At 41.2% G+C, this 24,015-nt stretch overlaps 1 protein-coding gene across 9 annotated transcripts in view; it reads left to right on the top strand.

Annotated features, from left to right (window-relative positions):
• The window catches only part of XYLB (xylulokinase), a 144,923-nt gene extending 121,544 nt beyond the window's left edge, over positions 1-23,379 (top strand). For 7 of the 9 annotated variants that reach the window (XM_050941541.1, XM_050941535.1, XM_050941540.1 and 4 more), the window contains 4 exons: positions 5,243-5,330; positions 7,710-7,804; positions 20,707-20,773; positions 22,285-23,379. In XM_050941541.1, coding sequence (XP_050797498.1) covers positions 5,243-5,330; positions 7,710-7,804; positions 20,707-20,773; positions 22,285-22,322 — 288 coding nt within the window. In that variant the 3' untranslated portion in view covers positions 22,323-23,379. Of the gene's footprint in view, positions 1-5,242; positions 5,331-7,709; positions 7,805-9,482; positions 9,688-20,706; positions 20,774-22,284 lie in introns of those variants that run through there. The other 2 variants (XM_050941537.1, XM_050941536.1) reach the window with 2 other exon arrangements.
• Positions 23,380-24,015: the final 636 nt, after the last annotated feature.

The following is a 24,015-nucleotide window of genomic DNA, read 5'->3' as shown; positions in this document are numbered from 1 at the left end:
TATTTCTCTTTGTCTGTTGTATCTGCTCTGGTTATTCTAGTCAATAACTTGACATAAGGAAGATAAAAACTATGGGCCAGATGGATCCGTGCTCGTGTAATTCCACTAAGGCAACACCAGGGTTGAACTTGGTCCAATACATTTAGTGGGAGTGAAACCTTAATTTCTAAAGCTATATCTACACCCAGGAGCCATTTGTAGAGCCTCCTCACTGTTATATCTAGGCAAGAAGCTAGATGTTTTTCACAATACATTTGTACACAGTGAAACAAACTTAGAAAGGGGGAAATAAAGTTACAGAACTTGCAGTTTAAGTATAATAAAACTGCTATTAAAGCTTGTTAGAAGTGCCTTAGAATAATATGATCAGAATAATGCCATTCCTTTAATTTAATCACTGGTTAATTAGAGCCTTTAAAATTTAATCAAAACCTCAGGAAACAGTGTATTTTCAAATTATTGTTATCGCTTTTGGATAATTTATTCTGGGGCTATAGAAAGCTGTCACTTAATAACCTGTATTCACAATCCCTCATTTTGTACATACCAAAGGTAACACTCAGGAATATCTGTTAAGAACATAAGAATGACCATACTGGGTCAGACAAGGTGTTCATTTATCCCAGTATCCTGTCTTCTGACGGTGGCCAATGCCAGATGCTCCAAAGAGAATGAACAGAACCGGGCAATCATCAAGTGATCCATCCCTTGTCATCCAGTCCCACCATCTGGAAGTTAGAGGCCTACGGACAGAGTATGAGATTGCATCCCTGACCATCTTGGCTAATAGCCATTGATGGACCTATCCTCCATGAATTTAGCTAATTCTTTTTTGAATTTAGTTACAAATTTGGGCTTCACAACATCCCCTGGCAATGAGTTCCACGTAGGGTGACCAGACAGCAAGTGTGAAAAGTCGGGATGGGGTGGGGGTAATAGGCACCTATATAAGAAAAAGCCCCAAATAGTGACCCCAAATAGGGACATCTGGTCATCTTCCACGGGTTGACTGTTTGTTTGTTTAAGCCTGCTGCCTATTAATTTCATTGGGTGACCCCTGGTTCCTGTGTTATGTGGAAGAATAAATAACATTTCCTTATTCATTTTCTGCACTCCATTCATGGTTTTATAGACCTTTATCATATTCCCCCTTTGTTGTCTCTTTTACAAACTGAACAGTCCCAGTTTTATAATCTCTCTTCATATGGAAGTTGTTCCATATGCCTAATTATTTCTGTGGCCCTTTTCTGTAACTTTTTTTGCAACAGTGTTACTTTGTTGACTTATATTTAGCTTGTGATCCATTATGACCCTCAGATCACTTTCTGCCGTACTCCTTTCTAGGCAGTCATTTCCTGTTATTTATGTGTGCAACTGACTGTTCCTTCGTAAGTGGAGTACTTTGCATTTGCCCTTGTTGAGGGACCCCATTCATTATGCCCTTCTAGCATGACTGGGAACCACAGATAACTACTCTCTGAGAACAATTTTACAACCAGTTATGCACCCCCCTTATAGTAGCTCCATCTAGGTTGCATTTCCGTAGTTTGTTTATGAGAAGGTCATGTGAGACAGTATCAAAAGCCTTACTAAAATCAAGATTCACCACATCTGCCACTTCCCCCCATTCACACAGCTTGTTACCTGGTCAAAGAAAGCTATCTGGTTAGTATGACACAATTTGGTCTTGACAAATCCATGCTGACTGTTACTTATCACTTTGTTATCTTCTAGATGTTTGCTAATTGATTTCTTAATTATTTGTTCCATTATCTTTCCGGGTACAGAAGTTAAGCTGATTGGTCTGTAATTCCCTGGGTTGTCCTTATTTCCCTTTTTATAGATTGTCACTATATTTGCCCTTTTCCAGTTTTCTGGAATCTCTCCTGTCTTCCATGACTTTTCAAAGATAATCATGAATGGCTCAGATATCTCCTCAGTCAGCTCCTTGAATATTCTAGGATGCATTTCATCAGGCTCTGGTGACTTGAAGACATCTAACTTGTCTAAGTAATTTTTAAACTTGTTCTTTCCCTATTTTAGCCTCTGATCCTACCTCATTTTCACTGGCATTCACTATGTTAGACGTCCAATAACCACCAATCTTCTTGGTGAAAACTGAAATAAAGAAGTCATTAAGCACCTCTGCCATTTCCAGATTTTCTGTTATTGTTTTTCCCTCCTCACTAAGTAACAGGCATACCTTGTCCTTGGTCTTCCTCTTGCTTCTAATGTATTTGTAGATTTTTTTCTTGTTACCTTTTATATCTCTAGCTAGTTTGATCTGGGGCAAAAATCTGTCTGGGGATTGGTCCTGCTTTGAGCAGGGGGTTGGACTAGATGACCTCCTGAGGTCCCTTCCAACCCTGATAGTCTATGATTCTTTGATCTTGTTTTGTGCCTTAACCTTTCTAATTTTGTCCCTTCATACTTGTGTTATTTGTTTATATTCATCCTTTGTAATTTGACTTAGTTTCCACTTTTTGTAGGACTCTTTTTTTTTTTTTTAGATCATTGGAGATCTCCTGGTTAAGCCAGGCTGGTCTCTTTCCATACTTCCTATCTTTCCTACACAGTGGGATAGTTTACTCTTCTGCCCTTAATAATGTCTCTTTGAAAAACTGCCAACTGTCTTCAGTTGTTTTTCACTTAGATTTTCTAGCTCTTCGCAGTTGCTTTGGACTTAAACGATCGTGAGTAATTTAGTATCATCTGCAAAATTTGCCTTCTAGCTGTCTATTCCTTTTTTGCAGATCATTTATGAATATGTTGAACAGCAGTGGTCCCAGTACAGATCCGTGGGGGACACTGCTATTTACCTTTCTCCATTCTGAAAATGGACCATTTATTCCTGGCCATTGTTTCCTGTCTTTTAACCAGTTACTGATCCATGAGAGGCCCTTCTGCCTTTCCTATGACTGCTTACTTTGCATAAGAGCCATTGGTGAGAGACCTTGTCAAAGGCTTTTTTAAAGTCCAAGTACACTGTATCCACTAGATTACTCTTGTCCACATGTTTTGACCCCCTTGAAGAAATCTAATAGATTGGTGGGGCATGGTTTCCCTTTATAGATGCTGTGTTGACTCTTCCCTGACAAATCACGTTCCTCTATGTGTCTAATAATTCTGGTCATTACTATAGTTTCAACCAATTTGCCTAGTACTGAAGTTAGACTTCCTAGCCTGTAGTTGCCACGATCATCTCTGGCACCTTTTTAAAAAATTGGTGTCACATTAACTGTCCTCCAGTCATCTGGTACAGAAGCTGATTTAAGTGATAGGTTACACACCACAGTTAGTAGTTCTGAAATTTCATATTTGAGTTCCATCAGAACTCTTGGGTGAATACCATCTGGTGACTTAGGCCTGCCTAATTATACTTTGACACTTGATTTGCCAGAGTTTATGCTCCTTTCTATTTTCTTGTTTTAGAATATAGTCCTTAATATCTACACTAAGGAGTTTTTCCTTTTACATCTTTGACTCTTGATGAATGACTTCATGAAACGTGGTGAAATATTTGTTCTTTATTTTTTACATTGAAAAGTTCTATCTGTTACTTTTGAAGTCACTCACGAGGAAGAAATCACACATTCTAAATTATTTGTTATATATATGAATTTATGAATAAGCTTAAATTCAATCACCAAGCCATGGAAAGGATGTCTTGATTAATTTTCCATTTGACCCCTAAAATAGAGTTTCATGTGATGCTTGATATAGATGGATACTTAGAAATGCTTACTTTACAATGCTACCTGAAGGAACCACAGCACTGGCTTGGTTTAGATTAAAAGTAAAACGAGTTTATTAACAACAGAAGATAGGATTTTAAATGAGTTCAAGTAAGGGATAGAGTTAGATATGGGTACAAGCAAATAAAAGTGAAAACACTTTCTAGTAGCTAAGGCTTAATACAAGCTACAGCCTTTATTCAAGGTAGTTTCCTTACCAATCTACCTTCAAGCAAGATGGCTGACCATCATTCAGGTCAGAATCTTCCACAAAGTCCAAAGAGCTTGGTTCCTTTATCTCGTTAGGTGGAAGATAACTTGGGGCTTTTTGCCCCTCTCTTTTATAGTGCAGTGAACCTTTACAATGGATTCTTCTGAAGGTTATCCTAAAGCAAAGTCCAGTCAAGCTGTAAGGAAGGCTATGTAGGGTCTTTTGGGGAAGGAAGCTTCGTTCTGGTTTCCTCTGCTGGTGTTTGCTAAAATGCCAATTAATCTGTTTTCTGCAATCTCCTCCCTGCACCATGATGCTGAGTGATTATCTCCTTCTCTTGTTGCCTTGATAGTTCTGTTTATCTTTTATGTAAATTGCATTTCCATTATCTCTTAATGCACCTTGGAAGTACCTTCGAGGTGGCAAAACCACATTACTTTGTCTTGAGTGGCGTAATTTCAGCCCTGCCCAGCAGACACGCTTTAAGAACATAATTCACAATATGTGTGTAATTTTGAATTTGTCATCTGTGCATACACCACGCAATAATATTAATGATCAGTATGTTATTAGCTTACTATTGATGTCTTACATTATACCTATTTAAATACAGGTTATAACATTAGTGAGTTGGTGTACACTGAACTGGTCTGGCCAGCTGAAACTCACTATGGGATACCACTTAGCCCCCTGTCCTCTTGCACTGGGATACTGTTAGGGTCACATGACTCCTATACACCCCTCCCTGTAGACCCCAACACAAGGGCCGTGTTGGGGAGAGAGAGGAAGAGTAGCTGAAATGCTCTGGGCCACCAGGCTGCTCTAGCCTTGGTCATGTCTGAGCAGAGAATTGGGGAGTTACAGTCAACGCCTTCACTTCTCCTCTCCTTCCTTCTACTTTGCTGAGCATAAACTTGGTGAAGCAGAGAATCTGGCCCTGCATTTCTTGGTTCAGGAGTGAACGTATCTGCCCCTTAAAAGTCTTGGGGGCTGACTCTGTGAACTTGCTGGAGATATAATGACCACATACTGAACCTTTGTAATAAAGAAATGACAACACTGTAAGAAATGTATCTTTATTTCCTGGCCCCAGTCACCTGACCTGGGTAAGGTTTGCCAAAGGTTAGTACGTCACATGAAAAGGGTCAGTATACATTGACCCCAGAGGTAACTGTTACCTGCACAGACATTTGGCTATCATGTGCAGGAACCATTTGCTTGCCTCAGCAATTATAAGGAATTATTTACTGCCCTATGTTTCACAGTCATGTGTAACAAATGCTTTTATATTTCCCAGGTCCTGTCTGATGTGTTTAGCGCACCAGTGTATACTATTGACACCGCCAACTCTGCTTGTTTAGGATGTGCTTACAGAGCAATTCATGGTAAGGCTGTAAAGAAAAGTCCTCTGAGGAACCTGAACATTTAATTTTCATGCACCCAATATCCATGGTTAAAGTTTCTGAAAAAAAGTGAGGGGTATATAAAGCATAGGACCAGATCCATAGCACAGTGATGTCAAACGGAGTATTTCCATTGACATCAGTGGGTTTTGGATCATGCCCAGTAAGAATAAAAGTGAATTTTTAGGGTTTCACTCACTCTCACTTCTTGCAGCAGAATTTAGGCTGGGGCTCCCAGTGGCAGAGGGGAATGTAGGATACAGCAGCACAAACTGCAGCAACCTCCTCTCAGACAGGAATGTGACCTGGACAGGTGGCAGGTACATCTCTGGAAGTGGATGAGGTTTGCTGGGAAGGATGTGCAGCCTTGATGCGCTGATCCTCCACCAACAGATACCTAGTTGTTAATTAAAGTTCCCCTCTCCTGACTGAACCCACAAAGGAAGGGGAAAGGAGTTAGAGAAAACCAGCCTAGTAATAAATACTGCCCAAACGGATGACATTAAAATAAATCTTCTGTGTAAATCTTGGCATTTTTAAATGACAAACCATCTATCACCATATACAAGCTGTGCTGTGCTCCACATTCAAGCTGTGTACGCTTCATGTTGTGAATGCATAAATCTCTTGTTCAGTCATTTCATTTACTGCAGTACATCACCAGTTGTAATGCAACAACCAAAGTCCTGAAAGTAAAGGTGTCAATTAATTTGTGTATTGATGCAAAAACTTGTATGTTAATAACAGGTTCTCAGAGGTTTAATGATATTGAATCCCAGGAAGGTCTTTCTTCTTCAGGTGTTTTGGAATGCTTTAATAGCATCATTTCCTGGCTATTTTACTGTTAAACAAGTTCAAAGCTGTGGGACAAGTCCTTACTCAGGCAAAATTCCCATAGGCCTCAATTAGACGTTTTAGCAGTGGACAGCCTGTGTCCAGGGTCATGCAGGGTCATTACATTGAAACAGAAGCATAGTGAAGACAGTACAGATCATCACAAAAGCATCCAGGTTTCATTTTCAGAAGCAAATTCTGCCTTCAGCTACATGGTACACCCACATTGACTGCACTCACAGGTCTGAAGACAAAGCAGAAACTCTGTGCAGCAGAGAACCGGAGTCAGTCATTTTAACACGCAAAATATGCTTCCACCACTTTGTTTCCAAAGAAGATGCAATGGTGCCAACAACAAAGCATTTAGGAGAGTGGAAATAGCAGCACCAGACTATAAGTAGGAGTGAAGCATGCTGAGGACATTTTTACGCTTTAGGGACCAAATCCCCAAATCTTTCCTCTGTTTTACTCAGAATGTATCCTATACTTCAAAATTATCCTGAACTTTTCCATTACATGCTGGATTCTTTGCCCTTGACTACAGTTTGAGGTTCACAGCCTTCTTTCAGATTTATGCAGCTATTTCATATGGCCAGAAGATGGGGATTCCCTCTGTCAGTATAGTATCTGAAAGTATGCTGCTGCCCAACACCGCCTCTTCCACCCCCCCCACCCCCGAGGCATGTTGTGTGTTTTTTCAGTGGCATTTTTGATTGATGCCGTTCAGCTGGCTCACTCCTCTGGCTGAGCAGAGGAAATGTGTAAAAATGAAGACTTGCTAATATAAATGAAATATTGATGACAAGGGCCCCTTAACAACTTTATAATTTATATCTACAAATACAGTATTCCGTGGTTAGTCTAGGTTGTTTGGCAGGAATAACAAACAATACCTGAAATGCTGTAGCTTACTCTGTAAGGGAGAATGCTGTAGTAGTGGGATTCCCTGTGACTGTTCAGCTGCCTCATATATCATCATAGTTTAATAAAAGTGTTTAAAAGTGTTAAAACTGTTATAAAAGTGGATGGGTAGGGTTCTGTGGCCTGCCTTGTGCAGGAGGTCAGACTACATGATCATATTGGTCCCTTCTGACCTATGAGTCTATGAGTCTATGAGTATTTGTAGTACACATTTTCTTGATACAGTTTTCACATCTCATTCCTATCTTTCTAGCTGTGCTTTTTATTTTGGTTACACTTTGTCCTTGATCCTTTCCTTCTGCATATTTCCACTGCTGCTTACTGTATTATTGGTGTTCATAAATGATTACTGATATTGTTGAAACTGCATCTCTGCGGCTGTCCCACCATAAGGTACAAATTGAATGACTGACCAAAAACTCAATCTCAGAGTCTCCACTTTCCAGATTAGTGCATTGGAATGTAAGACCTTTGCCATTTATCCTTCACTTTTGAATGCTGACCCAGCTTGGGAGGATCAATATAAAGTATTAATTTGCCAGTGAGTCGAGGCACATCCCTCATCTTATTTTTGAGAATTGATCAGTATTGTGATTCTCTCTGCAGGGCTTGTGGCAGAAACAAGTGTGTCCTTGGTAGAGGTAGTGAAATTAGCACCAGAGCCTAGATTAGTTGTTACACCAACTGCTGGGGCAAACCAGGTGAGTAGCTTTGGAATTTCATCATTTTCAATTTCATTTCATTTTCTGTATGTTTTAAAAATGGTTATTATTATTATATTTTTGCCAACAAAATGGATGTACTTGTAACTTGGGAGGCACTAGGATTGATTTGGGGAGATCTCTGTTTCTGTAATGATACAATATCTGAGTGATCACTATATTCAGACCCATAAAAGAGTAAATTTCCCCAATCACATACATGCAGAGAGGAAAAACTCACCTTTCAACGATAGAAAGTGTTATAACTTGGGTTTAATGCCAATGTTGGTCATTTGGGTTCTGACTGGTAATATTGACAAAATAGTCCTTATTTCCAACAACGTGCTATTTGGAAAAATGTGAATGAAGTTATTTTCTCTGTTTGGAAAACATCAGAAAAATCCGTTCCTGCCTGATTTTTAATATTGATCAGCAATTGTTTATGAAAGGCACACACATCTTTACTGATAACTTCCAGTGTGAACAGCCAAAGGGTCCTAATTAGAAATAATGCTTACTAGAGCCAGTTTTCACCACACATGCATTGTCTGAAGTTCTACAATTCCCTCAAAACAGGAAACTTGTGTTTTGTGGGGTCACATGGCTAAGTAACCAGTTGGGCAACAAAGCCACATAGTTCATGTAAATCAAGGAAAGAACTTGTCTTAGGGACTTCTAATTTTCCATTAAAGGCAATTTGTTCCCATCTGGAGTTCCATAAAACTGGAGCTCTATTACAGCTTTTTACATATAACTTCATATCATGTAATAAATGAACAGTATAATGCAGCAAGAATCTTGTACAATAGTAACTTAGTTGTAGCTGTCTAGGATCTAAATACCTTCTACCTCCACTAACTTCAACTATGTACAGATTTCTTCTGCATTCATTTAGTCTGTTGGCGTGTTGCATAATAAGTTGGATTGACCATGTCACTGTGCCTGAGTGGGTCACAACTGAGAATGCCATATTCAGGACAAGCTGTTGAGAAATAGGGCAGACTCACACCAGACTGGTGGTTATTCTGTCATTAGATTATACCAAGCCAGTAACAAAAGTAAACTTCTGTCTCACCACACTGGCTACAAAGAAGTCAGAAATGCAGTCTCCTTAGGCATTCCAGCCCTTATCTCACCTCCCAGACACTGGACTCTCTGAGGAGTGTTATTGAAAACCAATTTAATCACATATAAGGTCCTTCTAATTTCAAGAGTTCAGCCACTTAGTGAGGTCAATATATAACTCAAATCTTACCCAATAATCATCATGCTGCTGCCAGTCCTCTAGTAACTAAAATCTAAAGGTTTATTAATTAAAAAAAAAGAGTTAAAATGGTAAATAGGTCATATACATACAATAGTGGCAATATTCTTATATCTGGTTTGTAGCACTGATATTACAGACTGCTGGCTTGTAAAGTTTCTCAGGTAACTTCCAAAGTATTGGAAGGTCCTCGGTCCACAGTTCAATATGCTCCTTTTAGTTGTAAATTCACAGTCCAGAGAATCAGAGCAGGAAAGAGGCAAAATGGGTCTTTTATACTCTTGGCCATGGGCCTGGAAATTTTTGATTTCAAACAAAGCTCATAACCCAGTTTGTGGAAAATTACTGGCACAAGATGGAGTCCAGGTTCACATGAGCATACCTCATGTCCTTACGTGGCTTCCTGATTCACAGGTGGTAGCTGAGGGTACGTCCAGACTACCCGCCATATCGGCGGGTAGCGATCGATTTATCAGGGATCGATATATCGCGTCTCGTCAAGATGCTATATATTGATCCCCGAACACGCTCCCCGTCGACTCCAGAACTCCACCGGAGCGAGCAGCAGTAGCGGAGTCAACGGGGAAGCCGCGGCCGTCCTGCACTGTGAGGACGGAAGGTGAGTCAGAATAAGATATGTCAACTTCAGCTATAGCTGAAGTTGCGTATCTTACATAGACACCCCCCCTCCCCCAGTGTAGACCAGGCCTGAGGCTGAGGCATCTGTAGGAAGAAACATCTTGGTGGAATGAGTTTTTTCTGTGTCCCATTGTGAGAGTTAAGTGTCTTTAATGGGTCATCAACGCAAAGCTGTCTGGCTTCATTTTAGATTTTACCTGGTGCGTTTTACCCAGGAGTACAGCATATATGTATGATGCCAGTACATAGTCAATATTTATAACTTCAGATAAAAAAAGGATACATACATATAATTGGATAATCATACTTAGCAAATCATAGCTTTTCCATTGACACTTTAGATGATATACTTTGTACAAGATTTGTTGCAGTGGCGATATCAAGGATATGAATGGTCATACTTCAGTCATACAGCATCACACACCATAACTGCAGACATCAAGGCTTTAAAGCTTTTATTTAAACTCTTGGAAACTACCAAAATTACTAGCTTCCAGCTAAAAGGGTATTGGAGAACCAGACATCAGCAACAGTAATAATGGAAATGATTATGCTACATAGTGGCATATTACATACCAGCATATTATTTAATTATTAACAGAACTGGAAAATCTTAGTGATCAAACAAGTCCTGATCAGAAATATTAAGCCAGTCAATTTAAAATCAGATGATCTGATCTCATTTGCTCAACTTTGAGATACCTGTTTTCCCCTTGTTTTAAAAGATATATAATGATAAAGAGCTGTGTTCTGGTTTTTATAATCAGAGCTGCCGGGAGATATGGGAGGGGTGAAGAAACATGCCTCCCCAGTAGCTGTCCACAGTGACATCTGTCTCAGCCGCAATGTCTCTGGAAGGAGCGAGGGACATGATACCAGTGGGAGATGCGACACTTTTTGAAAGTTTGTCTCTGCTGGCTTCTGTGGAATGGTGAACCACAGGTTCACTTCTTTTGGGCTGTCTAGTGCTCTTCTAGATGCCGCTTGCAAAGCTGTGCAAGGGAGAGTGGGATCCTGGGTTCCATGCAGGGGTATCAATAGTGAATTATTTTCTCTTTTTTACATTTTACTGGCATACAATGTCCTGACAACTAAAAGAATAATTGTCTCTATCTCAGTACTTTTCTCCTCCTTTCTTACTCTGTTAGACCTGGTTATCATTGCACATCGTTTTATTGGTCTTAAATGATATTGAGGCAGTGAATTATTGCTCCAGTTGATACTGAGTTATTAAAGAGATGGTAGCAGCTAAACAATAAACTGAGGAATGACCATTTCTGCACCCCTATGTAGCATGCCAGCTGCATTCTATTAAAAGAAGTTTCTTTCAATTGTAAATTCCACTCAAAATTTTTATTTCCTGTTCTATAATTTTACAGTTGATAGTAGATTCCTTGGCTTGTTTCATGGCTGTGAAACCGCAGAAAGCCAGAGGGCCTGTCAGTAATACAGTGGGTTAGCATGAACAGTGCAGTGAAAATTCATAATGTGATGAGTCAGTTTGATTCTGTTTTTTACGGGGCTGCATCTCCCTGTTCATACAATTTCATTTTGTTGAGTTTACTGGCTTTCACTTAAATGACAGTTCTTTTTATAAACTTCAAAGTCATTCTGAGGTGAAGCTCTGTCTTGCTGAGGAGTTCTTGTAGAGCAGCTTTGCTAACCAATGTGAGTTGCCCATATCATTTTTGGACTGCTAGAGCCAAATCTTGGCAGTGTAGGGAAAGCTGGTCATAGCTCAGGAATCTAGTCTGGTTTCTTTCTTTTGCCAGTAGAAGTTGGAAACAACAAGGTCCAGATCACTGGAGGGAGAAAAGGCTGCTTCTGCCTGCGGTAAAACATTACAGCTTGTATTTGAATCCTGAATGTGAAGGTCTATATGCACAATAAAATTTCAAGAATCAAAAGTATAATTTTTATCCTAATGTGTTCTTTATTATTCTAGGATCAGATTTGGCCCAGCGCCCCGTGTGGATGTGAAGGATGTGGGGAGGGTGCATGGAGCCACTTTTCTTTTGTGCTTCCCATGTAGGGGCTGAGGACCATCACCAGTCCTTGCACTCACTTGAGCAGAAGGGCTGTGTGATGCTAGCACTGCCAGCTGTCCCAAAGAAGGGAAGGGGCAGGGATGAGCATGGGCCCTCAACTTGCCTATACCTTAGCAATGGCTTGCAGCAATACTGGGAGTAATAGCTGTGCCCCCTTTCACACTGGGGAACATGATGTGTTCCATTGTTCCTGTTGGGGCAAGGAACGGGGATTGTGCAGGAGGGGCACAATAGAGCTCCGGACACTGAAGTTTCCTCAGTTGCAGCCTGACAGAACCACTAGGCATGACAGAAATAATTGGGAGACCTTATAACAATATGTATATGCTAACTGACAGTAAGAATCCATTATTACAGCATTAAAATGCAGCTCAATTTTAGAAGTCTATTAAAAATGGAGATGCTTGGCTTATTGGCTAATTAAGCAAAAAGGAATGAGAAAGAATATGGTTATCTGGAGATAATCACATCTCTCGTGTTTTTACAAGTCATGTACCTATGCAATGGTATAAGATTTGGTTTAATGCTGTTATGTAGAAGGTGCAGGGCAGTCCACTTCATTTAATCAAGTATCAGAGGGGTAGCCGTGTTAGTCTGGATCTGTAAAAGCAGCAAAGAATCCTGTGGCACTTTATAGACTAACGGTTAGTCTATAAGGTGCCACAGGATTCTTTGCTGCTTTCACTTCATTTAAGTGCATAGGTTTTAATTACATCATCTATTTAATTCATAAATTTTGCATTGATATAGTCAGCATTGGCTTATATAATACATGCTACGTGTGTGACAAGGGGGCTGTTTGTATTGTGACTTTATTAATGTTAGTAGTAGTATATTTACAATAGTACCCAGGGACTAGGGCAGGGTTCCACTGTACAAACAATTGATAAGAGGACAGTTCCTGCCCTAGAGAGTTCACAATCTAGGTTTGTAACAAGATGCAACAAACGGATGGGAACGGAGGACAAGATAATACTGATGTGAGCATTTCTTGCATGGAAGGTAGTAGTCTCAGTCTAGGTTATATTGTATTTTGTTATAATAATTTGTTATCTTTTGTTTTCTTATTTATGTGCTGAGTCCTTAATGTGTGAGACTGGTCAGTAATATAGTGATGACAGTTACATTATAGGCAAGTACAAGCTTCATATTATAATACACATAATTACTTTTTTAAAATATCACTCTTTGATATGTTACTTCTGAGGGCATTACAAAGAGGGAATTTATATTCCTGAGCTTTTGTGCATCACTGAGTGTTCTTTATTCGCTGTGGACATCAATTATAAAAATAAATCCATATAATTGCCTCTGGAAAAATAGTCCTGAAATCACTTAGGAAGACTTATCCAAGGTAATGTCAATGGGAACCAACTACTAGAAACTTTAGAGTAATCTTCTGTATATACAACCATATGTATATTCTAGGGCAGATCCTCAGCTGGCTTCAGTGAATTTAAATAAGCTGCACCAGTTCTTCTTTGAGTAGATGCAGCTGTGTATTTCATTTAGGTGTGTGCACACCCAGCGCACTGGAGCTGGAGAATTTTGCCTAGTAGTACCCTCAGGAGGCAGAGCTTGCACCTCGGGCTCATAGCCCCTCTCCTGGCTGTAGGAGGAAGCGTTACCCCCAACCCCCTCAGTTCCTTCTTACTGCTTGTGACTGGAGTCAGAGCTCTGTGTGGTTCCTAACCTCACAGTCTCTCTCCATCTCTTAATGATTTTTTCTAAATGTATATAGGTAGTTAGTATCCTTAGTATTAATGTTAGTTAAGATTTAGCATTAGGCAGCTTTAGCTAAGTTTAAACATTGTCTGTAGCATGTGGGAATGATCCCCAACAACGGCCTCACATGCAGCACTTGCTGTGCCGAGGCCCATGTAAAAGAGCGGTGTTTGATTTGTAAATCATTCACAAAATGGACTCAGGTGGCTAGGGAATTTTTGCTTTAAGCGGCACCTGTTCGAACAGGCCATGTGGCACTATGTCAGAATGGAGGTCGCCGTGGGTTCTGAGAATGCTCCTCTTTTGTGCACTGGAGTTGGAGATGGAGAAGCCATTCTCTGTTGAATGCTTGAAAGAAAAGGTGACATAAGACCAATCAAGACACTCCAGGCCTTGTGGGCTTTGGTTCCAGCCTTGGGGCACTGAATTGAGTCCAGTACCGACAAGAGTGATGCTGGCACCAGCTGTATCATATCAATGGTGCATGAGGTGGCAACTGACCTCCTTTGCCTTTTCATGCCAACCTCTTGCTTGGTCCAGGATTTTGCCAGAGCTATGTCTTTTATAGCCCTGTTGGCTGTGTGGGCTGCTGAACCTTTGGGTATGTCAGCACCATGTCCTGATGGTTCCCTTCCACAGTCTGTGGAAGTGAGGCTAGTGCCGGGTGTGGTGCAAGGATTGACTTAGTGCAAGGACTCCTTGGCACTGGGAAACTCCTCAGAACCACTGCACTCAGTGCCACAGATGTTACTGTGGCAGCACTCACTGCCCTCCGCACTATCAGCTATGTCAGTACTGCTGGTGACTTCAGTGTCAACACCGCCCCTTGCACTGGAAACAGTGGAGGCATGTTCAGTGATGGTGCTACTGTTTCCAACATTTGGTGCTAGTCACTCTCTCATTCTGGATGAGGGGTGAGTCAGACCAGTTATTAGTACCCTTGGGGCTAGCTCCACCCTTCTCCCCGAAAACCCAAGACTCACTGGTATCAAGGCTGGGATGTTCCTCTTCCTGCAGTCCATTGCCTGGCCCATATCGGGGCCGTTCATGGAGCACCATGGGTACCAGGATCAGCACTCCTCTTGTGGTCAGGATGAGGGACCCTGTCCTGGTGCCTACTGGCCACCAGTGCCTTATCTTTATCCCCAGTGGCCTCTGTGGGATATGTGGGAAGCTTCTCGGTCATGGAGGTTGCAGTCCTTGTCTTGCTCTAAGGTGAGATCACTGTGCAGGTTGGTGGTAAGGACCATCAATCCACTGCAGGTCCAGTCACCAGTGAGCCTTCCTCTTGCACAACCTCCAAAATTGTCCCATCCAGGTCCATCATCAGCGAGCAGTGGGATTTGGCCCAGACACAATTAACGGTCTCTTCTTCATCCCCATATAATTTGGTGGTGCCCAGCTCTTCCTCTTCTTCAGTGCCCAACCACTTTAAGGGCTACCAGAACCTTTTGCAGTATAGGGCTGCTTCTCTGGGCTATTCAGGCAGAGTTCTTGCAGGAGAATACCAATATGTTGTTGAATATCTTGCAACTTTGATATCACCTACTGTGAAGCATATGAAGAAATACTGCTTTATCCTGGATCAAGAATTTGAGGGCTTTTACTCCTATCTGGCCTCAGATTCCCTAGTCATAACTATGGTGAATGATAGAGCCTGGCTGGTTAGCTATAAGTCCACTCCTAAGGACAAGGACTCTAAAAGGATGGACTTAATAAGTAAGGCTGCGAATCTGTCACGGAGGTTGCGGAAGTCACATATTCTGTGACTTTGTGCAACCTCTGTGACTTCCACAGCTGCAGTGGCCAGTGCGGCTGACCCAAGTGCTGGCCGAGCAGCTGGCCCCAGGGCCAGCTCCCTAGGTGGCCCTGGGCCCAGCCACATCGGCCACTGCTCAGGTGGCCCCAGGCAGCTGGCCTCAGGGACTGCCTGAGCAGCAGTCCCAGGGGCAGCCCCGGGGATCCCAGGAGCAGCAGCAGGTGGCCGGCCTTGGTGGCTGTCAGAGCAGGGGCCAACTACTAGCCCAAGGGGCTCCCCAGAGCAGTGATGCCCCAGGGCCCCCAGAGCAGTGGCACCCTAGAAAAATGTAAGATTTAATCAGGGGTATTTATAGTAAAAGTCATAGACAGGTCACGGGTCGTTAATTTTTGTTTATTTCCCGTGACCTGTCCTTGATGTTTACTAAAAATACCAGTGATTAAATCTTAGCCTTATTAATGGGTAGAAAGATCTATACTCCTCTTTCCTGCAAATGCAGATTGCTAACCAGCAGGCATTGTTGTCTAAACATGACTTTGTGAATTGGATGACTGTCTGACTTGCAGACCAGTTGCCTGAAACCTCCATGGAGGAATTTTGGGTCTTGGTTGCTGAAGGCTGCTTGGTAGCTAAGACATCATTGCAGTCTGCAATGGACATCACAGCACTTAAGCCAGAGAGATGGCCTCAGATGTGACTATTAGAAGGGCATCCTGGCTGCAGAATTTGGGCATTGCTCCCAATGTGTCAGGGGCTCAATCGTTCACATACTTACCAACAATACCACTGAGATATATTATGTGAACAGGCATGGGGGAGCACAGTCCAAGGTTCTCTGCCAAGAGGCAATCACGTTGTGGTGGTTCTACATTGAGGAGGGTATCATTCCAATAGCCGATCACTTGCCTGGGGTCCAGAATCATTTCACGGACCATCTTAGCAGGAATTTTCCCCTGAGTCACAAGTGGTCCCTGAAGACAAGATGTCCTGTGTATCATCTTTGCAGCTTGGGACAGTCCAACAGTTGCCTTATTTGCTACAAGAGACAATAGGAAATGCTGTCTATTCTGCGTTGAGGGGGCCTGAGTTCAGGCTCCCTGACTGATGCCTTCCATCTCAGCTGGCAGTCAGCTCTCCTGTATGCTTTTCCTCTGATCCTGATCATTCCACAGGTCATCTTCAAGCTTAAAGTGTCTGAGGCCAAGCTCATCCTCATTGCCCCGGCATGGCCGAGTTAGTGGTGATTCTCCAACCTTCTTGCACTGTCAATTTGGCCTACCATAGCCCTTCCTCTCCATCCTGATCTACTCACACAGAACGATGGACGCACCTGGCATCTGAACTTAACTCCCTGCATCTCACTGCATGGCTGCTTTCTGGTTGAAAGAGAAGGAAGAATGTTGTTCGGTGGCTGTTCAGCAGGTTCTACTCAATAATAGAAAGCCCTCTACCAGAATGACTGATTGGATGAAATGGAAGCAGTTCTTGCTGTTGGGCATTGACCTGTGGAGTTCAACCGATGCTGATTTCTATCCAGGACATCTTGGCGTATTTGCTGCATCTTCAGTCAGACCTTGCACTTAGCTCTTTGAAGGTCCATTGGCGGTAATCTCAGTGTTTCATCCCCCCATTCATGGAAGATCAGTATTTTCCAGTGCCATGATAGCAAGATTCTTTAAAGGGCTTCTTTGCCTCCATCCTCTGGTCTGAGAGCTGCTTCCTTTGTGGGACATGAACATGATGCTGACAGTCAGAATGGGACCTCCATTTGAGCCTCTGGCATCTTGTACCTTTCACTTTTGTAACAGAAAACTGTGTTCCTGGTGGCAATAACATCCACAAGGAGAGTCTGTGAGTTGCAGGTTTTGATGGCAGACCCTCCTTATTCATAATCTCCAAAGACAAAGTGATTTTATGGCCGCACCCAATTTTTTTGTCTATAGTGGTTTCTCAGTTTTCATTTGAACCATTTACCTGTGTTCTTTCCTAAATCACATTAATCTCTGGAGGAGCAGCGTCTCCATATTTTAGATGTGAGACATTGTGTAGCCTTCTACCTAGACAGGACTAAACCGTTTCCTGCGTCGCCTTGTCTGTTTGTGTCATATGCAGATGTATGAAGGGATAAGTAGTCTGTTCTCTGGGTGGATACCATCCTGTATCAAGATTGCATATGAAATAGCTTCAACCATGTCTCCTCAGAGGGTGCAAACTCATTCTACGAGAGTGCAAGCTATGTCAATAGGGTTCCTCAGTGACATCTCAATATTGGGCATTTGCAGGGCTGCCACCTGATTGTTAATACATATGTTTACAAACCATGATGCCATTACTGCATCTTCCAGAGCGAATGCAAACATTGGTAGTGTAGTCCTGCAATCTTTGTTTATATAGACTTCAAGCCTCAGTTCCTGGGGTGGATACTGCTTGTGAGTCACCTAAGTGGAATACATGGCTGCGGCTACTTGAAGAAGTAGAAATAGTTACTTATTGTCACTGTGGTTCTTCCAGATGCAGCTGTGTATTCCACAACTCACGCTCCATCCCCTCTGCATTGAAGTCTCATTTCCAGGTGTTCTGTGTGAAGGAACTGTGAGGGGTGTTGAGGTGGTGCTGCCTTGTATAGATGGAGAGGGGCTGTCAAGGTGTCCCCCCACTCTGAACAGATGTGGGGACCTGCATGAATAACCTCTAAGCTTATTTTTACCAGCTTAGGCAAAACAGTCACTGTCACCACCAAATGTTAAAAAAAAAAAAACATTTGAGGGAGAGCCATTTGGGAACTCTGCCTTCCCCCAAATATTTCTTCAGTCCTTATCCCCCCTTTCCTGGCAGGATTTGACTAATTTCCCTCTCCCAAGTCTCTATACTCTTTTTCCTGGGTAGACTCAAGAAAATTCCCTCCACCAAATCCTGGTGAGCCCAGATCCAAAATCCTTGGATCTTAAAACAAGCAAAAATCAATTAGGTTCTTAAAAGAAAACTTTGAATTAAAGAAAAAGGGTGAAAGGAATACCTCTGCGAGATTAGAAAGCAGGATGATCTCACAGACAGCTGATTCAAAACACAGAGGATTTCCCTCTGGGCAAAACCTTAAAGTACACAGAAACCCAGTTTGATTCTTCCTCTTTGTTTGCAAAAGAAATGAGGAAGAGAAAAATAAAGAACTCTACCACATTCTTATCTAAATACTCACTAATTTAAACAAGGGTTAGATGGTTGTTTTCTGGATCTCTGACTCTAGCAAAAGCACACACACAACGGACAAAAGACTTTTTTCTCTCCTCCCTCTTTGAAAGTATCTTATCTTTTTATTGGTCCTTCTGGTCAGGTGTCAGCTAGGTTATATGAGCTTTTTAACCCTTTAGAGGTAAAAGAGGCATTAACCCTTAACTGTCTGTTTATGACAGGGGCTATGAGAATAAAGTGCCTTTTCCGCCTCCAATGGGTACTGCTAGGCAAAATTCTCTGGCTCTGGTGCACTGGGCACACACACACCTAAGTGGAATACATGTCTGCATCACATCTCGAAGAACCACACTTACAAAAAGTAACTATTTCTTACACCGTCTCAAGTTCTGACTCGCTGTGTGTGTGTACCAGTCACTACAGCCTGCAGTAATAGAGGGACATGCTGTGCCACTAACATTTAAAGAGAACTCCCAATGAAGTAAAAAAAGGGGGTAAGAAGGATATATATAGTTCATAGACTTTGTGCTGGGCCTCTGCACAGGGGGTGAATTTCACCCAAGTTGTGCAGAAATAAAGTAGGAGGGATGGTCTTGATTTTTCCCACGTGCCTGCAGTATATATTACAGCACTCATTCACACTGATGGCTGGGAGACTCACTGCACATGCCTGAATTTTGCAAATTAGCAAGTTAAGCATTCAAGGCCAATAAAATAGTCAAGGACACTGTATCGGTTAATGTGGCTGTTCATTTATTTTGACACTTTTTAATTTAGAGTGATGTATTCACAATAATACTTCATATTGTGCTAGTAAATGTGCAGTAGTATATATTATGAAAATAATGTCATGTAAGTAATATGAGAACGCTAACTTGGAAATACAGCACTTTTAGCAATATAGCGCTCTGCTATTAAATCTTTGCTGAAAAGTCTGGGAAAGCGTCCAGGGTTTATCAAGTTTACAGGTTAGCAAAGCAAGAATTAGTGAGGCTTGACTATAGATGTTTCAGTAAATAAAGGATCTATTTTTGTCTGACATCGATGCTCCTAATACAACCCAGGAGTGTTTGCTTGATATTTTGTTTACTCCTCTATATATATTTAAGAAAAATAGGAGCAATAGCTTTTTTCAGAATGTGTAATGGTAATTCCAGTATTGCACAGGTACTGGGAGCACTTTGACTCACAACACACGTAAGGCATTCATGTAGTTAGTTAAAATCATATGCTCTGTGATGTGCTATGAGGGATGTTCAGAAAGTTTCTAGCCTGGCAAAGAGAGAGTCATAATTTACATTAATTTGTTTATTTTTCAGTATAGTCCCCCCATGACATCAATGCACTTGGTCCATAGACATCTGCAGTTTGGCTGTGCTTTCCTAATAGAAGTCCTTGTCCTGCATGTCCAGAAACTCCTAAATTTCTGTGATCACCTCATTATTATCATTGCAACTCTTTTCCCAAAGGTCTTCCTTCAACTTAGGGAACAGGCAGAAATCTGAGGGAGCCAAATATATTGACTAGGCTGGATGGGGAAGCAGCTGAAAGCCACATTTGGCTGCTGTGGTCACTACAGTCTGGGATGTGTGCGGTGATGCACTGTCCTGAAGAAGCAAAAAGTTTCCTGGAAACATCATCACACTCTCTTCTGATCAGCGCTGAACATTCTGAGCACTGATCTTACTGAAACCTTTCTCATACCCAAGTCTTCACGGTGGCTAGCATGCACTGACCCACTGCAGCTGCCCAGTGTCTCAGCTGTGTGCCTGACTATTGATCTTCTGCCATTCATCATCATCCTGTGGACATCATCAACTTTTTCAGGTGTTCTGGCCTATCTAGGGCATCCTGACCTTGGCTCATCCTCAGTGCTGATTCTCTCTTGCTTAAATTCAGCATTTCATCAGCCCAGCTTTTTTACTGTGGCATATGGCCATCATTCCCCAGTGTTGCAACCATGTCCTCATGGATTTTCTTTGGAGTCAAACCTTTCTTGTGGAGGTACTTGATCACCTATGTGATTTCATTCTTCTCCATTTTTCAAATCTTTGGTGCTTACTCACTTCAACACATCCTTGTAAAAGTTCAGCATGGGGAAAAATGACTGCTAACAAAGAAACACAAAATATCAGTACTTTGGTCTGTGAAATATATTGGGCCCCGCTGTATAATTAAATAGGTCAGGCTAAACACTTTCTGAATGACTCTCATCATAATAGTACTCTGCAGTTTCATGTCCTTTTTGTCCATAGATCTCTTTATCTCCATTTTACAGACAGGAGAAATTGAGGCACAAAGATTAAAGAAGTTGCCCAAGGTCATACAGTCAGTCAGCAGTAGAGGTAGGAGTATAACTTAAGTCTCCTGTCTCCTAGTCTGATGCTCTATCACTGGAAGAGAGTGTTTAAAAATATGTTAAAAAACTTATTAGCTACCATGTTTTAAAACACCTATTTTCCTGTACTTGACAGGGCTTCAGTGAAGTGTGCAATGTATATTCTCACATACCATGGATATAATGTATACTTACCTTGTATATTCCTTATAGACTTCCACCTGATATTTTTAATTTAGTATAGAAATTTGCTTGAACTGCTGTTAACAGCTTATTAGTGATGGGTAGACTTAATCAAAGCATACTCCTCTGTTGCTGAATTAGTCCAACAATTCAATTTTTAGTCGACAATTCTTGACTAAATTCCAAGAACAAAGAGAGAATCTCAATTTGAAAAAAATATTCAGGGAGAAGGGGACTCAGAAATTGAAGATTTTGAAATGAATGGAAACACAAGGTCAAAACACCATCACTTTTTTTCCTCGGGTGATAAAATCATACAAAAACTGTAAATGTGTTCTCTTATAAGAAGATGTGATCATGTTGGGAGATTTGATTTTATTCCAGTTGAGTGTTTATTAAACACTAATCCCATGAAGTACTGTACTTTTAACTGATTAAATGGCAGTTCTGCTTTTATATACACCTCTACCCCGATACAACGCAACCTGATATAACATGAATTTGGATATAACATAGTAAAGCAGTGCTCTGGGGTGTGGGGGGGAGGGCGGGTCTGCACACTCCGGCGGATCAAAGCAAGTTCAATATAACGCGGTTTCACTTATAATGCAGTAAGACTTTTTGGCTCCCGAGGACAGCGTTATATCGGAGTAGAGGTGTACTCTCACAAAGCCTTTTCTTCTACTCATGAAGAACTCAGGGTGAAGCCATTTAGAGGTTTGTTTGAGTAAGGATTGCAGGCAGGAGTCCTTATTTGGGAAACAGTGAAATTCACTTAAACACTGGGTCTTACTTATTGGTTACTACGGATAAGGGTTTCCAGTTATTGGGCCTGATTTATTATGGCTTTATGGCCCCTTAGAGAGCATCTAGGCCAGAGAGGTTGAGGATGTTGCAGATATTATTAATGCTGAGGGAGATGAGGAGGGCCGGGACAAGAGTTTTGGCTGCGTGGCTAGGAAGACCAGACTGGGTTTTAGAAATGTTAGAGAGAAAGATGTGTCAAATTGTGAGTAAACAGTGATTTTAATAGAGATGACTGCTTACTTACCCTTGAATAATGAGTTATGCTCATCACAAGAATACTGAACTAACATGTACACATCTTATCACACCACTGCAATAGAAACTCTCTGAGATTGTCATAAAAATAGAGCTGTAAAAGAACTGTTAGTAAAGGCTAATAAAAACGGAACGAAGAATAGCAGTGCATGTTCTTGAGGAAATTTCTAAAAGACTCCTAACACTTTGGTTGGTTCTGGTGGTGGTTTGAAATGCAAAAAATTCTAAAATCCACATTTTAAACATACACTTGTAACTTTCTCTTCCTTTTAGATCTACCAGCCCCTTCTGAAAAGATATGCAGAGCTTGAACAAAAGGTTCTCTGCAGTCCAATCTCATCTCATCGGGCTAAATAGCAAGAAAAAGAAAAAATCTAACACTAGCCCAAGGAACTGACTGCCAAGGTGAAGATCAGAAGAAAGTTGTCAGAATTTACTGCAGTTGTTTAAGGCATTCTTTGTGTTTTGTGCCGAAAACAAGGTCTAATACAAATTAAAATGTTTTTTTTTTTTTAAAAAGTGTTACTGGAAAAGTTGCTGAAAGATTGAAATCTTACTTAAATCACTGAAGTGTTTTTTGTGTCCAGAGCATAATTTTTTTCTCAGATCTTTTTCAGCTTGGTAGTTGGTATTTTGTAATCGCAGGGTAACAATAGTCAGGTTAATTCTATCTGTCCGTCTACCCATGTCTTTTTCTCTGTCTACATGTCTGTCTCTATCTATATGTCTACCATATCTGTCTGTCTGTATCGTATCTATTTTATCTGTCATATCCATTTCTCTGTCACAACTATCTTTCGATATGTCTCTAATCTGTCTACATTTTTATGCCATGTTATACCATGTTTATTATGGTGCTGCCTTACAGAAATTTCATAAAGTCCACAAAAATCTAAGCACCATTGATTTTGGATTCTCTCTCCTCTTTCCTTAACATATAGGTATTTTATGAAGCTGCTAGATTAATCTAAAACAGAAGGTGGTGTATGAATATCCAGGGAATTATATTCCTCTGAAAGCAGGTATTAATATTCAAGACAGTACTTTTTAATTTTCCTCTCTTCATTCCCAGTGATGTTCTGTTTCCATTTGTGGAAATGCCTTAGTGAGTATTATCTGCTATTACAAAGTACTGTGTTGGCTGCATTGGATCAGATCCTGCCATAACTTATGTCATGCAAGCACACTGAAGGGTTGCCTGGGTGTGACTAAGAGGGCAGTTTGGCCCAATGTCTGAAATGTGAACTCAATGCTTTTACAGTTTATCTGTAAAGTAACAGCTGTGGCCTCTGAAAGACAGGAGACTTGGCTAAATGTGCTACAGACAATAAAGAGTGTTAAAATAAATAAAGAATCTGTTGGAAATGAGCCTTCTTGTAGAAAGTGCCTATATGTGCTTACAGTGTGTTCCATCCGGGGGTGCCCAAACTATGTCTAGCTGAGTGCTATATAGTCTGCTTATTAAAGATCTGAAAGCCAGATCTAATTTACAGAAAATGGGGCAAATTGGAGCTTCTCATATCTTTGATATGGGGATGCATCCTATGGGTAAGGAATACAGGTCTTGATCGGAATCATTTCACCTTTCTGTACCTCATCATACCTATCTTTAAAATGGGTCTAATTCCAGTAGATATTTATAAAAGCTGATTAATGTTTGTAGAAGCTCTTTGAGATCCTTGGAAGAAGCACATTCTTATTAGGCGCTATTACTGGAAGTCCATCTGTATCCAATTGGAGCATCATGTAATGGTACCTGCAGACTCTTGGGACAGCACCTATGTATCTGTTAGGATTCCCTTTGAGACCTTTACCACTCAGCTTATCATAAGAACCTAAGAACTTCTATACTGTGTCAGACCAAGGGTCCATCTAGCCCAGTATCTTGTCTTCCAAAAGTGACCAATGCCACATACTTCAGAGGGAATGAACAGAACTGGGCAATCATCAAGTGATCTATCCCCTGTCATCCACTCCCAACTTCTGGCAGTCATAAGCTAGGGA

The sequence above is a fragment of the Gopherus flavomarginatus genome, chromosome 2 (genome assembly GCF_025201925.1).
Source record: "Gopherus flavomarginatus isolate rGopFla2 chromosome 2, rGopFla2.mat.asm, whole genome shotgun sequence".
Classification (NCBI taxonomy): Eukaryota; Metazoa; Chordata; order Testudines; family Testudinidae; genus Gopherus; species Gopherus flavomarginatus.
The sequence above is the reverse complement of the archived record's forward strand: the minus strand, read 5'-3'. Positions and strand labels throughout refer to the sequence as shown.